This window comes from the organism of the source record quoted next, unplaced genomic scaffold, assembly GCF_019419815.1.
Source record: "Pyrus x bretschneideri cultivar Hongxiangsu unplaced genomic scaffold, Pyrus_bretschneideri_v1 Contig3, whole genome shotgun sequence".
Lineage (NCBI taxonomy): Eukaryota > Viridiplantae > Streptophyta > Magnoliopsida > Rosales > Rosaceae > Pyrus > Pyrus x bretschneideri.
This window is the reverse complement of record NW_025999612.1, coordinates 7660451-7676082: the sequence shown is the minus strand read 5'-3', so window position 1 is coordinate 7676082 and position 15632 is coordinate 7660451. Positions and strand designations below refer to the sequence as shown.

The 15632-nt window shown below is 37.4% G+C and overlaps 1 protein-coding gene across 1 annotated transcript; it reads right to left on the bottom strand.

Moving 5' to 3' along the window:
- Positions 1 to 4327: 4327 nt before the first annotated feature.
- Positions 4328 to 9257, bottom strand: LOC125479688 (probable serine/threonine-protein kinase At1g54610). The gene is made up of 7 exons (XM_048589390.1): positions 8459 to 9257; positions 8054 to 8338; positions 6829 to 7146; positions 6295 to 6522; positions 5860 to 5960; positions 5652 to 5775; positions 4328 to 4926 (listed from the first exon to the last, which is right to left on the bottom strand). Exons 1-7 carry the CDS (start codon positions 8777 to 8779, stop codon positions 4600 to 4602), a joined length of 1704 nt encoding a protein of 567 aa, XP_048445347.1. The 5' UTR covers positions 8780 to 9257; the 3' UTR covers positions 4328 to 4599.
- Between the last annotated feature and the right edge of the window lie 6375 nt (positions 9258 to 15632).

Below are 15632 nucleotides of genomic sequence, written 5' to 3'. Positions count from 1 at the left end.
CGGGTTAAAAATCATACATTAATTCCGATCGACTATATCTCTGAAAATATTTTCTACGTTTTCGATCTGGTGATTCATACAAACATATTCTACAGATGAGTTTTGACAGTAATTAAGGTCTTTCCGTGGACACAAAGCAAAACCAAAATGGTATTCTTTTAGTTGCCAGCCCTAACTTTGGTTGGAATTGGTGGCAATCCCTTAGATCATCTCCAACTGAAGAGTCTAGGTCAAAGGGTCAAAAATAGTTCAAAAACCGTCTCTAACCGAGAGCCAGGCCAAAGGGCTCGTGAGCCCCACTGGACAAAAAAGGGCCAAAGGGCCAACTGGCTAGCCCAATTTCTTTTTTCTTTTTTTTTTTTTTTTTTTTGGTTCTTTTCCATTGGCCCAACCCACTTTAGGGTTTAGGGCTTAGGTTTTTTTTTGTTTTTTTTTTGTTTTTGGTCCCAACCCATTTTTTGTTTTTTATGCCCAATCCACTTTTTTTTTTTTTTTAATTTCTAATTTTCGTACATAATTTCTCACATATTTTTCACAATTTCATATTATCTTACCTCATTTTATTTCAATTCTTCATATTCCATACTACAGCCTTTTGGCCCTCAGTTGGAGATGGTTTTTTGTGACAGAGCTAAAACAAGTCATATCGATTGGAGATAGTAAGAAATATGACCCTATACTATTCATTAAAATATTAATTTCTTGGAGGGCCAGAGGGTCTGGCCAGCCTTTGATTGGAGATAGCCTTATATTTACATGATATACCCATTTTCTCAGCTTGTGTCTCAGTTATTCTAAGCGGGTGTCTCGGATTTGGGCGATATGCTCATTTTGTGGTTCATTCTAGTTTTTGTTTTTCTCCACCCTCTCTCGATCTATCTCCCTTTCTCCTCCACCTCGTTCTCTCATCCTCACCATACCTACCCCACCTCCTTCTTCTTTGAACCCCCCGTAGAGAAAGACTATTTCAAACTCTAGAGTACATTTAGTGTTGTTCATACTCTCATTTTTTGTGTACTTTCACTAGCAAAGAAATAAGCTTACAAGTTACAACACTCTCACCAAGAGTATGAACAGTACAGCCAAAGGGAAAGATGAAAAACTAACTCAAAAGATGAGCAACAGCTAGTTATCAATGCAATTGAGAACACCATTGTCTGGAAGGAAAACAAAGGGAGCATTTTTGCTCACCACCATAACTATGGTGTATGTTCACCATATACATAATTATTTGTCATGTGCCTTTTCAACTAACTCTAATTAACTTTTACATTAAATGTTAGTTTTTCAATTTTGTAAAACAATTAACTAAGATTAAGTGAAATAACACATGACAAATGATTAGGTGTCTAATAAATATACACCAAAGTTTATGGTGAGCAAAAATGCTTCCAAAAACAAGACATTAAGGGTGCCTCTACACCATGAAAAAGTGTGGGTTCCCAAGCCAGCCACATGCCCACAATTAAGGAATTAATATACGTTGGGAAGTCATTGTAGAAAAAACCACTTTAATTTTAACTCCCCCCAATACTCAGCTTTCCTTTCATCCTCGGCTCGCATGACCTAGATTTTTCGATTTATGCTCCCACTTTGCATGCCGTTGGTGTTCATCCACACCCTTACTGCACTTGTGAACTTCGAGTCTATGGTGGTCGGTCGGATGGATCAAAGGTCAATTTTGACTCTTACTTTTGACCAATTGAGAATGACGTAGGTTGGCTTGAGTACGAAATTTCAACCCCATCCTCTATTGATCTTTTGTCAAGCCTTGCTTTTTGTCTCTTCCTAGGTTGTTGATGGGGCGGTTCTTGCGGGAAGGAGAAATTAGAGTTCCTAGGGTTTGTTATATTTTGAGCCTAAACCTTTGTTTTGGGCTCTTTATTTTGTTGTTTGGTTGATCCATACGTAATGTGCTTCACTTTGTATTTGGAGCATTTTTTGTACCCTTGTTTATGATAATGAATTATCATTTCCAAAAAAAAAATATATCCAGCTATTTGATTATTAATTTAAATGAATCTTTAATGAAAATGACTACTCCAAACATTTTCTTAACCAAAATCATCCTAATAACTTTATTTAATGGAAATGATACAAATTACATACAACAAGCCTAAATATTAAAGACCCATGGGCTGGAAAAAAAAGTCCAACATGCAACCCTCCAATTTTTGTTTCCAGTCCTGCCCTAACAGACGTTAGCCCATATCTGTCAAACTATTGCCACTATTTTTAGAACTGGATACTGCATTATTTCTAGAACTGAACACGACCATTATTTCTATAACTGAATATTACCATTATTTCTTGAACTGAACACTACGACTAACACTATTTCTAGACCTAAACACAGCGACTGCCACTATTTCTAGAACTTAATACTTCCACTGTTTCTAGAACTGAACACTGTCACTATTTCTAGAACAAAATAAGTAAGTATCAATTTTGAGAAAGCACTTATATGGAAAGGAAGCCCATGAGGAGAGGATTAAACGTCTCTCTTGGGTCGAGGACTGCTTCTATCATGTTTGGTCAGAAATTGGCAAAAATCACTAGAAAAATGTCATTTTTGGAGAGCTCAATCTCATTGAACATTGAGTTTTGACATGTGGGTCTTGTATTAGAAGAAAGAGAGCATCATTACGAACTTGTAACCTCTGATCTTGGGTGATTTCGTTACCGTTTGAGAGACTTACGAAGAATCTAAGATTAGAAAGAAGAAAATGAGAGAGAGAAACACAACCAACATCAGCCGTTGTGTTTCCAGCGTGGAACAAACCAAATGAACAGAAAAGGGCTTGCCGTCAGGGGCAAAATAAAAGAACTCATTGTTTGGGCCAGTTTTATTAAGATAGTTTGATGTTGGATTTGTCCTAACCATTAAATAAAGTTATTAAGATACTTTTGGTTAAGATTCAAAGTTTTGAAATAAGTTTATTCTAACCATAAAATAAAGTTATTAAGATTTTTTTGGTCAAGATTCAAAGTTACGAAACTCTTTTTATTAGTTTTTTCTAATTTAAAAGCACAATCATGTTTATATGATCGCATCACGCGTGTAGTAATTGGTTTTGACAATGATACTAGAAGATATTTATGCTGCGATTTTCAAGTTAGTTGCTTATTTTTCTCCTCTGTTTGGCGAGTCCTTTCTCCTTGCATGAGAGGTTTTCTCACTTTGTGTGAGTGCTTCCAATTCTGGCAACTCGTTCAACCGCCGGCCTTGGCTTTGGCCATGGTCGGTGGCAGCCCCTTGCCCTTTTCTTTTCATGTTCCCCCTCTGTCTACTCTCTGTTTCCCAGTCCCTCGTGCCTCTTATTTAACCGTTCTTTGCCCCGATCAGAAAGTTTCCATTTCCGAAGTTTTTCTTCTTCTCTTGCTGTCTTTCCACCTTCATGCTTTCAATCACCTTCTTTTCTTTCTCTCCCACTTGGCTTCGCCCTCTCTCGATTCCACAATTGATCTGATCCGCAACCATTTCGTTCCACCGTGTTTCACGACTTTATCAGAAGGTGTGTAGAGCTCCGACTCGAGTGTTCACACCCCCACTTTCCATGTGTGTATTGGTTACGGTACTGTTGCATGTGGAGGTAATTTCCCACTGGTTTCCTTCTCAGTTTCCTTTCCTTGGTGGCTGCGAATTCGTTCTTTGTGGAGTTTGATCGAGGACGACAGGGTCTGCTTCTTTTTTGTTTTTGGAGCTTGGTTGGGTTTCATCTCCGGAGTATGCAGGGAGGCTGGTTCGTGATCGGCGGCAAGTGCTCCGGCGGCGGTAGAGGAACCGGGACGGCGTTTCTTTCTGCGTTTTTCTGTTTTGGGCTCAACTATTAGGTAAAACGGTGCATATAAAACGGTGTCATTGTACTTGATCAAAATTGGCTATGACGCTGGCTAAAACGATATTGTTATTTATGTTCTTCGATTTTCCTTTACTTTATTCAATTCAAATGTGAGAAATAAACTGAGGTAAGCATAAAAAGAAACAAAGCGTGTCGAAATCATTCCCTTCTCAATATTGACTTTGGCAAGAGCATAACTGCCGGTGTATAATGTTTGTTTTGGAAAATGATGTTGTTCTTACTAGTAGGGAGTTACTAGTTTTGAAAAGGTGCAGACTTTAATTTGATAATTAAGCTGCAGAGTGTTCGGGCTTGTTTGAAATGCTCATCTACACGGCACTTCATATAAAAGCGCTTATCTAAACAGCACTTCTGCTCATAAACGCTTTAATACCAGGCAATTATATTCCCCCCAAAAACTCTTGGATGAAAATGTTGTTCCAAAATTCTCATTTGCTTCAGGAACAGCTTCTCCAATGTATCAATGTCAAAAAGAAAAGCACTTGATATGAAATACTGTACAGAAGAAGTGGAACTCTCCTTTCCGATGTTTCAGTTGTGTGGAATATACAACGAAACGCTTATAAGGGTTTATATTACAACAAATGGGAACAATTAATGGAGAAAACAAAAAAGATTGCAATCCGAAAATCCAAGTTAAGCTTGACAGAGACCTAATTTCAAGGGGGCAAAAAAAAGATTGACAGAAATGATACTTTCTCTACCTTAAGCTTTCAAAAAAAACCTCTGGAATCGATTATTTACTCTTGAACAATAAATTCATCGATAGCCCTATCGAGGAAGGGTTGAACGCTTGGATGAACTTCCGAGGTGGAGCTGCCAAGGGGTCCTCTCTATTTGTTTTCTTCCTCCTTGAAGGCCCCCCAACTGCTCCCATGCTTTTAACAGATGATGAAGATTTTGTGTTGAAAATTGTTGATCCAAATGAAGCATCCGTCGTGAGAAATGAGAGCGGGCCTTTATGTGACGCATCTTGTGGGTATCCGACGGCTCCATCCTGATGTGGGGGTGGGAATTTCTCACTCTTGCTCTTGGCATTTGCTTGTGTCTTCACTCTCCACCTCTGGAAATCAGCAAAGATTTGAGTATAAGTTTGCTGAGAGACAAGTACTATCCAAACTTAATTAAGGCATGACACTGCAACTGTTCGCAGACTGAATGTCCTTGTCGTGACTAGTCTCATTCCCAACCAAAGCATAGCAATATCAAAATGGGAGGAAAAATTGTGGCCGATATGTTCATATAGCGGTGATGGTGCCCAATATAAACTGATGTAATGATCTAATACCATCGGATCAACCCCATTACTTAATATTAAAGAAAATTGACATGGTCAAAAGGATCATCACCATATTCTATTAATCAAGTTCAGTTCATGCTAAATAAAGAAACGTCAAAGGTCAGGCTCAACCTAAAATTCATAAAACCTAACCTAAAACTAGAGAGGATTTCAATTCCGGGTTCATGTCTCTATACTGCAGCGAATAGGTGAAAAAGAAGTCCTTGACACGCAGGGCGATAAAATCTGGATGCAACTAAGAAAGGTACTCTTACAATTCAACCATTCATACTGGCATATGTCGAGAAGGCTATACAGTTTGACTCAGAATTTTGACGAGCCCAAATGACATTCCAGAAATAATAAGGCTATTTCTAATTTGAAGGAGTGGGGTAAAGTGTCCGTGCAGGAGTGCGTGGGTATGGGTGTGTGTGCGCGCGCGCGCGTGTGTGTGTGTGAGAGAGAGAGAGAGAGAGAGAGAGAGAGAGAGAGAGAGAAGCTTCACGTACATCTAAGTTTCCTTGAGCCTCTGCATTAGCTTCTGGAGCTGGAATTGCCCGACCTACTCGATCACGAGCTTTAACTCTCCTGGGACCTTCAGCAGCATTAGATTTCCCACTTAGACCTCTTTGCCTGAGGACAACAAATATCATCTGTTATCATATGGCTCAAATGAGTCTAGAAAGCAGCAAACCTGAAGAAAAGTAAAAGAGTAACCTTCTAGCTTCTTCATCTCGTAACTTTACATCCATTTCTTTGGCGGGGGGATATTTTGGTAGACTTGATGGCTCACAAGCAAAAGGTTCGGTAGTAAAGAACTGTACCCAGATCACCAAATATGCAATTAGACACAATAAAAATCTGGCACAGCCAGCAGGTCAATTTATTGTAAAGAACTCGGTCAGCATTAAGCACTTGCTAACTCCAGGACGGTGATATATCTTTATTTTGGCAACATAATTTTCAAGAAGATTTTCAGTAGACACTGAATGGGTGAATGCCACAGAGTCCTTGAACTAATTAACCACTCTGATGATTCCTTTCTTTTCTTTTTCTTCTGATGGGAGGTGATGTTTTACTTTTCAAAATACAAACTTAGCTTCACAGTTATTGTTTCCTCAGAAAAATTGGAATTTTATAGAGGGCACTTACTTCACTATTTAGAGCAGCGGTGGTAGTGCCTCGTCCATCAGCATCTAGTGACAGAAGAGATTCAACTAAAGGTAGAGAAGAAGGTGGGAAATCCTTGAATGTTTCCCCTACACAACGCTTGTATGGCTGCTGTGGCTTAAAAAGTGTTGCATTTGGCAATTTATATTTTTTCCAGTATTCCTCAGATGGGGAGCCACATAACTTAAATATCTTATGCAGTTGTTCAACCTACACAAGAAAAGAACTTAACGGTGTTTGTCAAACTGAAATCACACGATTGAACAGAAAATGACAAAAACAAGAGCATCAATGAAGAAGATTCAAATACTAAGTTCAAACCATATACACGAGACAAGAATAATCTCTCATTGTATTTTACCGGTGGACTTACAAGTAGAAGTGGACCAAATGTGAAAATGCAAAACATTTTCCAAATGAGTGGAGCACTACATCATTACTCAAGAACCGGGAATAACCGATCAACAGGAACAGAACTGATAACCTAAAGAGAACACCAACTTATAAACAAAGTACCTCTGTCCGTCCTGGCATAACAGGCTTCCCGGAAAGTAACTCTGCCAAGATGCAACCAGCACTCCAAAGGTCAACTCCAACTCCGTAGAAAGTGGCCCCAAGAAGAAGTTCAGGCGGGCGGTACCAGAGAGTGACAACTCGACTAGTCATGGATTGCCTCTTCTCAGGATCAAAAAATGTAGCCAATCCAAAATCAGCTATTTTTAAAATTCCTTCGTTGTCAATTAACAGATTGGAACCCTTAATATCCCGGTGTAAGACACCATGGTTGTGACAATGCTCAAGCCCAGACAGCAGTTGTTTCATATAGCACTTGACCTGCCATAACAAATATATTGAGAAACGAACCAGCCTCTCAATGTCATACTTCTATGCATGTGAAATGAAGAGCCACACAACTCAGATTCAAATGGCACATAAAGCCACCTACAAGCCTCCCAACAAAGATGCTAGCTTACTTTCTGTAAGATACAGTTTTAAGCCATTTATCAATTTTTTTCGAGTAAGCCCCCATTTTAATCCCAAATATCATCCTAAAGCTACGAAATATTTTGTAATATAACTGAAACAGTTGATCTTTTGTGAACAAAAGTTTGGCATAACTACCTCACAGAAAGAAAGAAAACGAAAAGGAAGCTTGAACCAATCTAATATCTATACCAAATACTTGTATAATTTTGATCTAAGTGGAGTTTCAGGTATACTTCAGCTGTAGATGAGGGTATTTTAAATTCAACTTCTTTCTTCACGATTAATCAAAACAATAAAAAGAACTAAAGACATTCCTTTCTTCCATGAGCTTCTAACCAATTCCAACTTTTTAATAAAGTGATGCGTGCAACCGAAAATTTGCCCGACTTCACCTACCCCAAATGATACCATAACATCATATGATTTGCCCGACGTATATAAATCATAAATCTGGAATCCCAAACTAGCAACTATGGGACCCAACCCAGCCTAGAAAGCTCTCAGGTTAACATCAAAAGCTAACAAAAAGGACACCCACGGGCACGAGTTCAAGAACAAAAGTAGACAACAAAACCAAACAGACAAAAAAAAGACCCAGAAAAGCAGAAACCAAAAGTCCAACTCAAAAGCTCCAAACCCACCAACAATTCAAAGATTTATACACACTAAACCCAACAACAATCCAATCCAAATCAAAATCAACAACACGAAGCATCGACTTCAAGTACTAATTGAATCGAAATCGAAAATGTACCTGAGGCTCGGTGAATTTCACCCCGGAGGTGGCGGCGAGGCCCGAGAGATCGTGCTCCATATACTCGAAAACCAAGTAGAGGCTGCAGGACATTCTTGAAGTGACTAACCCTTCAAGCTTAATGACATTGGGATGGTCAAGTTTTCTGAGCACATTGATCTCTCTGGCCATGAATTTCACACTCTCTGGCTCCAAATTATCAAACCTAACCTTCTTTAATGCCACTATCTTACCACTAATCAAGTCCCTTGCTTTATACACATTGCTATAAGTCCCTTGCCCAATCTGAACGAAAATTATAATAAAATTAATAAAAACAAATAGAATTCAGATAAATTAAAATAACAATATATATGAATTCAGAGAAATTAAATTCAAACCCGATAAAGTTACGATTTTGAGCACCTTAGCGAGCTTCTCGAACGTGTTGGCGCGCCGAGGGGTCCATCCCTGGATCGCGTCGCCGGCGACGGCCAAGAGCCACGACGGCCAACCTTCCTGGTTCGCCGGGGAAGGCTTCCGCCGCTCGATCGCCGGGAAATCGCCAGTGTGATTCGCTCTATTCGCCCTCTGCCTCGCTACCACCTCCTTTTTATCGGCCCTAACCGCCGCGACTCGCTCGGTGGCGCCGGATGGCTCCTCGATGCTCCGGCGACGACGCCGAGCTTCACCGGAACCCCGAGTAATCCCGCCAGACGCGGCCTCCGAGCCCAAAACGCACCCCATCGTCTCAGCTGCAGGAGCTCCGGCGACTCATTTGGGGTTAAAGATATCAGTCGATCGCATTCAGGCGTCGTTTTAACAGCTGGCAGTTTCTTCAAGCTCTCGCGTACTACCGTACAGTAACGGACTGTCACATGGATGACGTCCGACACGGCGTCGTGTCCGCGAATTGAAATGGAAACCGCGGCCGGAGGTTGCGGTTTTAACGACGGCGGTAAGGACAAACGGAGAGAGACAGGGCGTTTGTGATTCAGTTCGGGAATCAAATAGCGGTCTGATGGAGTTCAGTGTCTGTCATCAGAGGGGGAGAGTATCCTTGTCCGGTGGTGGGAAAGATTGAGCCATGGGTTTGGGTTTAATAACGGAAATACCAGTGGTGCTGCTGGGGGATCTAATCGGCAGATTATTACGATTTACCGCGGGCGAGAGAGAGAGAGAGAGAGAGAGAGAGAGAGGGTCAGAGGGAAAGGAAGAAACAGAAAAGCTGGTGTGACATGAAATGTAAAATTTGGTGGCTTGATAAATGTTAAGAAGATATTCTGAGATTTTTTTATGAATTCTCTATCGTTCCATAATTTTTGGCATAACTTTCGTGTTGATATTATAAATTATTGTATTAAAAATATAAGGTGGTGAAAAATTTTACTTTGAGAATTTCACCTTAGCATTTCTCAAGCTACTTTTCAATAGAGCTACAAGGGCAAGAGGAGCAACTCATGGCATTTCGTGCTAATAATATAAAAATTTGTATATTACTTTTCAAATGATATTGTATTAGTGATACCAAACGTTATTGTAGTTGTGTGTGTACCCCTACAATATATTGTGTATCTGTACAATACAAATTACTCTCCTAAGCAGAGGCGTAGCCATGAAAGGACCAGGATGGATCCAGACCCATCTTGACATTTTTTTCATGTAAAAAAATTTAGTGTTATGCTTGTAATTCTAAAAGGCTTTTTATAGGCTTAGGGTCCCAAACTCCCAATCCAACGCTTTTACTTTAACCTCTTTCATCGGATTTGATTTGAGATGCGTGGCTCCTATAGATATTCGTTGCTTGTAAGATTTGAGGAGGACTCTGGTCTGGGATCAGTGGAGGGAGAGAGGAAGAAAGTCAAGAGGCTTGGGGTTTAGGTTTAAAGAGGAAAATGATAGGGACAACATTATACCAGACTAAAACAACGATGGTAAGTTGCTCATCGCACGACAATTATTTTTCTAAGACCCAAGGAGCATTTCAAAATCAGACTTTTAGGTCCCACCTAAGTTAAAATCATAGTTTCGCCTCTGCTTCTAAAACTAATGATAAAGAGAAAATTTTACATAAAATAAGTTTATCATCACATAACATTTAGATCTAATAATACCTTATAAATTGTCATATGTAAGTTTTGTTGTACATAACAGTATTTATTGACTGACACAACACGGTAGCAATAAAATCATTAAATGAAAGTTGCTCTCCGGTCTCGAGGGACCAAGGTCAAGTTCACAACTATTTTTCTAGAAAGTTTTGGGGAAATATTTTTAGTATTATTTATTTTTTAACGAAAATAATATCTTTATACTAAAAAATACTTTTAGAATAATTCACTTACAACATCTTTTTATCCTTTTGATTAAAACTTAAAATTTTCAAACTATTTTCATTAGTTTTTCTATTTTTCTAACCCAAGTTATAACAAATTAACATTGACTCAATGTGTGCAACAAGTATCACTTTTTTTTTATACATAACAAATTGACATTGAGTCGAGGCGTGCAACAAGAATCAATTTTCTTAGTCCTCTAGGATTCCCATTAAAATAATGAGTAGATTTCTAGGTAAAAGAAAAGTAGGTGCACGATTTGATTAGAGTAATCATGATAAATTGGATAATAATTGAAAACTTAGAACCCAGTAGTGATTACATAGCCGAATTGATAAGGGGTAAGGGTTATGTAGGTGTAATTTCATTTTTTGTTATTAATAAAAAATTTCTCTTACAGTTAAAATTTTCGGAAAAAAAAAAAGAAAAAACATAGCTAGATTGATACATTCAAGTTGGTAATAGTAAAGGGAGGCTGAATTTATAGCGAAACGCTAGTAAAGTGGCATGAGGTTGAATTTTTGGTTTGATTTATTTTGTGCAGAGTTGATTTTTATAAGGTAATCTAGAAAGTAGATATTTTTAATAAGAGTAATGTTATTTATATCATGTTTTTATATCACATTTCTATATCATCTTAGGTGGCATCTGATGTGGACAGCCACATCATTTGAAAAATTTGCAAAATCCAAGGAAAAGAAGGAAAAAGATTTTTCGTATACCACAATTATCATTTAATTAACTAGTTTTTCTTAATTATTAGTTTATTAAATAATGAACTAAATTTAAAAATCTGATTAATTCAAATGATATGCTTGTTCGCATCAAATGTCATCTAAGGTGGTATGAAAATCCAGTACAAAAATATGGTATGAATAACATTACTCTTTTAATAATCAAACAACATTACAAAATGAGAAAAAGAACCGAAAAAAGTAGATGGTTCTTATAACATTGACATTCTCTTCGTTGTTTATCGATCTACACCTCTCATCGATATCTCCAATGCTTAAGTAACATTCACCAATTCAGCCTCATGCCACTTCAAATACAACCGGTAAATTAACACCAATCCAAAAAATGATCCACTCTAACAACAAAAAGTAGTTCTTTCGGTTTTGGACGGCTGAATAATTCGACCTAGAGTGAAAAGGAAGCCAATTTTGTGCAAAAGTAAAGTGATAAAGAATGAGTAATAATTAATAGTTTGATAAGCATTAAATTGAGAGATTTTTCAGTGTATCGGAAATAGTTAGATATACAAAGTGGAACAATATGATTAAGAGAATTTTAACGAAAAGCTTATGATACTATTCACTTTAACGAAAAATCATATTTTCACACTAAAAAGTCAATCCTAGTGCTATTCACTTTACCTTTTATTTTGTCCTTATCGTTAAAACTCAAAGTTTTCAAACCTTCTTTTATTAGTTTTCCTTATAATTAATTAGTAACTTGGTGTGATAAAAAAAACTTTGACAAATTATATTATAACACTAGGTGTATTTAGTCGTGTTTCCAGCAACCAAAATGAAATGAAAATGAATTCTACCAACCCCACCGAACCTATTAAAAAGGGTAAGATAGGTTGGATACTCACATTTATTACAAGAAACAAAGAAACAAAACTTGCAGTTGAATTTAAGTAGAATTGCAATTGCAGGCACCAAGATTTTGTCAATTTGTGGTGGTTTGATTGCATGGCTACTACCAGTAAAGAATTGTATTTTCAATTGACGAAATTTACATCCTACGTGGCTACACCCGAAAATTCTAACTGATTAACTGATAATAAAAAGATGACACTAGACGAGATTTCACAACGCTCTTAATTTTTGTTTATTGATATTTTTAAATTCATTCGATTTATTTATCGATAATTAAGAAAAGTATGTAAAAAATTAAAAATAAGTGTGTGAATATATCCTCTAAAAGAAATGATATTGAGTCAAACAAATTAAAGGTCAAGTTTATAGTGCTGGTGATTAAATGGAAAATTGACCTGTCATTGACTAGATGATTCAAGCTTTCATAAAATAATAAAAAGGCAAGGAAAGGACAGAGCATGCCAAGGTTTTTCTAGAAACATCAAACATTTCATTCATTGCTCCGCTCAATTTAATTTATTTTTACTTGCTGCATGAGTCACATTTGAGTTAGGTGGAATAGAATGGCAAATTAAAAATATAGGTTGGATGTCATCAATCTTCACTCATCGGTTTGTAGTGATGAGTATATTCACCAAACCTCTCGTTCTTTTCATCTTGATTCTAAAGAACCATGAAGTCTTACTTCGAAGATGTAATAAAACTAAATACAGTCAGTGGCAGATCAGGAAATATAATTAGAGAGTTAATAAGAATAGCACGGCAAGCGCAAAATAGTTTTTGGGCAAAATAACATGTAAATTGGCATCTCATCGAGATTTGGAAGGTCTGTGGTCATTTGCCCAATCATACTGCACGTATGTCAACAGAAGCCAACAGCTTCTGAGCAAGCATGTCGACGGAAGTCAATAGTATTTGAGCAAGCATGCCAACAGATACCAACATATGTCGAGTAAGCATATTGAAAGATGCACATAGCAACGCATACCAAAGCATGAGGCTAGCAGCCGCCCTGCCCAGTGCCATAGAGAATTCGTCAAGCAATTGGAGGCAACTTTTAGGGCAACTCATATCTTCAAGGGGCAATACCTAGCTCTTTCGTGGAAGATTTCTAAGCTTGGGGAGGTCAGTTGACCCTCCTTGCCCCAAGGTGGATTCGCGTTTGAATACAGTTTGTGTGTGAGGTTTTTAATATCATCGATATCTTTTGTGATAAAACCTCACACCTAATAATCAGTCATTAAATTAAGTTGGTGATGTTGATGGTAGATTATGCTGAAGCTAAAACAGGGTATCAAATTTAACTAACGTATCACATTTTTTAAAATTATATTGATTAGCATATATGTAACGTGGATCAATTTAACTAATATATTAGTGATATTGAACTTATTTGTCATTGTGAATTCAAAGATGAGATTACATATGATGATCTTATGTTTAAAATATTATCAACCATTTAATGGTATTGTATATTTATTGGACATATTTTTTTAAACAATTCTTGTTGAACTATAAATTCACCACTCACTATTTAATCACAAGCAATTGTATTTTCTATGATCATTTCATTTTCAATGACCACAATATCAACGTGTTCCTATTTCAAAGTTTGACACCTTAAAACTAAAGTCAAAATCCTAACATTATTATTTTGTTTAATAAAAAGAAGAAATGTCAAAAATGGTGACATTGTCGGGTCGTACAAGCGATCGTAGCAGAAAAAGGACGACTTTGAACGCATGTTTAAATATTCCGAGCTACGAAACAAAGGTGAAAAGGTTCAGTCAGTGTGTAAATGATGTTTTCGAAACTTCTTACAAGCAGTCCAATCAAGAAGCCCAAATCTTTGGACTTCACCTTCTGGTTTTGTGAACTGGGCCTGTCGAGATTTTTTCTCTTTTTTGCTGGGAATTTAACTTTCTGTTGTCAAAATGCCAAAATAAGAAGAAAAAAATTAATTGTTATTTTCTATACGGCTTAAGCATCATATATTTGTACAATGGCAAATATTTAAACTTGTTTGAAAGTATTTCTAAAAATGGTTGAAATCGTTTTTGGTGAAAATATTTTTAAAACCAATTTTTAGTAAAAACTCAAGTGAACTTGGAAAAGCACATAATTAGTGGAAGAAGCACTTCAAGTGCTTTTAGAATCTAAAAACATTTCTCTAAAAATGATTTTAGTCATTTTCAAAGGACTTCAAAACGAGTAATTAATATGTGCTAAAATTTAGTGATAATTCTGTTTACTTGCATGAGGTTTCAAGTTTGACTCCTATAAATCGGAAGCTTGATATTGCACCACACGGAGGAGGGATATTCTACTCTCAGAGGAGATGGGAAAGCATTAGCAACACAATAGATCATCTGAAACTAAGGATCAAACTCAAATGAGATATTATATGTCCTCATTATTTATGTGAGTCGAATTTGAAACCTCACTTACTGATTAAGAGAAATTTATATTCTTTAAACCGTCATACTTGTTGATACAAAGAGAAAAGAGTTGACTAGAAGCACGTATAGGTTGCAGAATCCACAAAACGACTGCTAGTCACAAAGCAGGGACAAACTAAAACCACTAGAAGTAAAAGAATCACAACATTATTGAACAAGACGTGTCAACTCCCCATTGGCTGCATTCTATGATCTGTGGTGGATAAACGGGCATAAAACTCACTAGTTAAACCCTTCAACCGATTAATTTTATTTCTTCAAGTTCTGGAAACAAAAGCACACAGAAGTTTGGGAAGGAAGGAGGGAGAGGAAGATGGGAAGCTTCATCTGCTGTTCGGATTCCGACGACGTATTGCTGGGGCTGGTGCTGGCGTTGGTGCTTGCAATGGCCTTCTTCATCATGTGTCAACTTCCTCCTTCAAGGAGAGTCGCTGTTTACCATTGCTATTAATCACTTTAAAATGTGCTTCGTTTCTTCGCGTCGTGTATTTTTCGTAATGTGTATTTTCCGAAACGCTCTTTCTTTAGCTCCATGCACTTGTGATGCAAAAAAAAATTACAAAATATTCAATTTAGAGGCAGATGACTAAAAATAGAGTACAAAATCGTTACACATTTACGCATGCAGATGCATTTTGTGCCTTTTTTTTAATTGTATTTGGCATTTCTCTTCCCATGCACATCAAATAATGAGAAGTGCAAATTAGTTTTTATTCATTTTGTTTATGCATTTATTAATATAAGAAGTAAATAATGCAGGTACCAGAAATTGAGGTCTCTCTTTTCTTTGCGTAAACGTTTGAGTTTGGTACGAAAACTGGGGGTAGACAGAGTGGAGTCCTATCAATGGATGCAATGCTAAGAAAGAGAGAATCGAACACAGAACCTCGACTCCAAGGGAGAGGAGCCATTGGGACAGAAGATGAGAGAACAAGAAACACCGGTGTAGAAACAAGTAAACCCGAGAAAATAAGAATGATCCAAAGTCACCAAGAAGCAGGAACTAAATAGCTACCCACAATGAACCTCACGGAGCTTGTACTCGAGTGGTTAAGAACGATTACCCCTGCATCGGAGGTCCTAGACACAAATCCCCCTCCACTACTGGTATTGCAGAAAAAAGTCGCAATGAACCACCGAAAAAGCATTAACACAAGACACCGTACTCATGTCTAAAGATCTGACCGAAACCCCAATT

Bases quoted from the DNA above. Each gene is read 5' to 3' on its own strand.
- LOC125479688 (XM_048589390.1), bottom strand. From the start codon at position 8,779: ATGGGGTGCGTTTTGGGCTCGGAGGCCGCGTCTGGCGGGATTACTCGG. The intron at 8,339-8,458 runs GTGCTCAAAATC...ATTTTCGTTCAG, and splicing joins CGTTCGAGAAGCTCGCTAAG to ATTGGGCAAGGGACTTATAG. The intron at 7,147-8,053 runs GTACATTTTCGA...TTGTTATGGCAG, and splicing joins TGAAATTCACCGAGCCTCAG to GTCAAGTGCTATATGAAACA.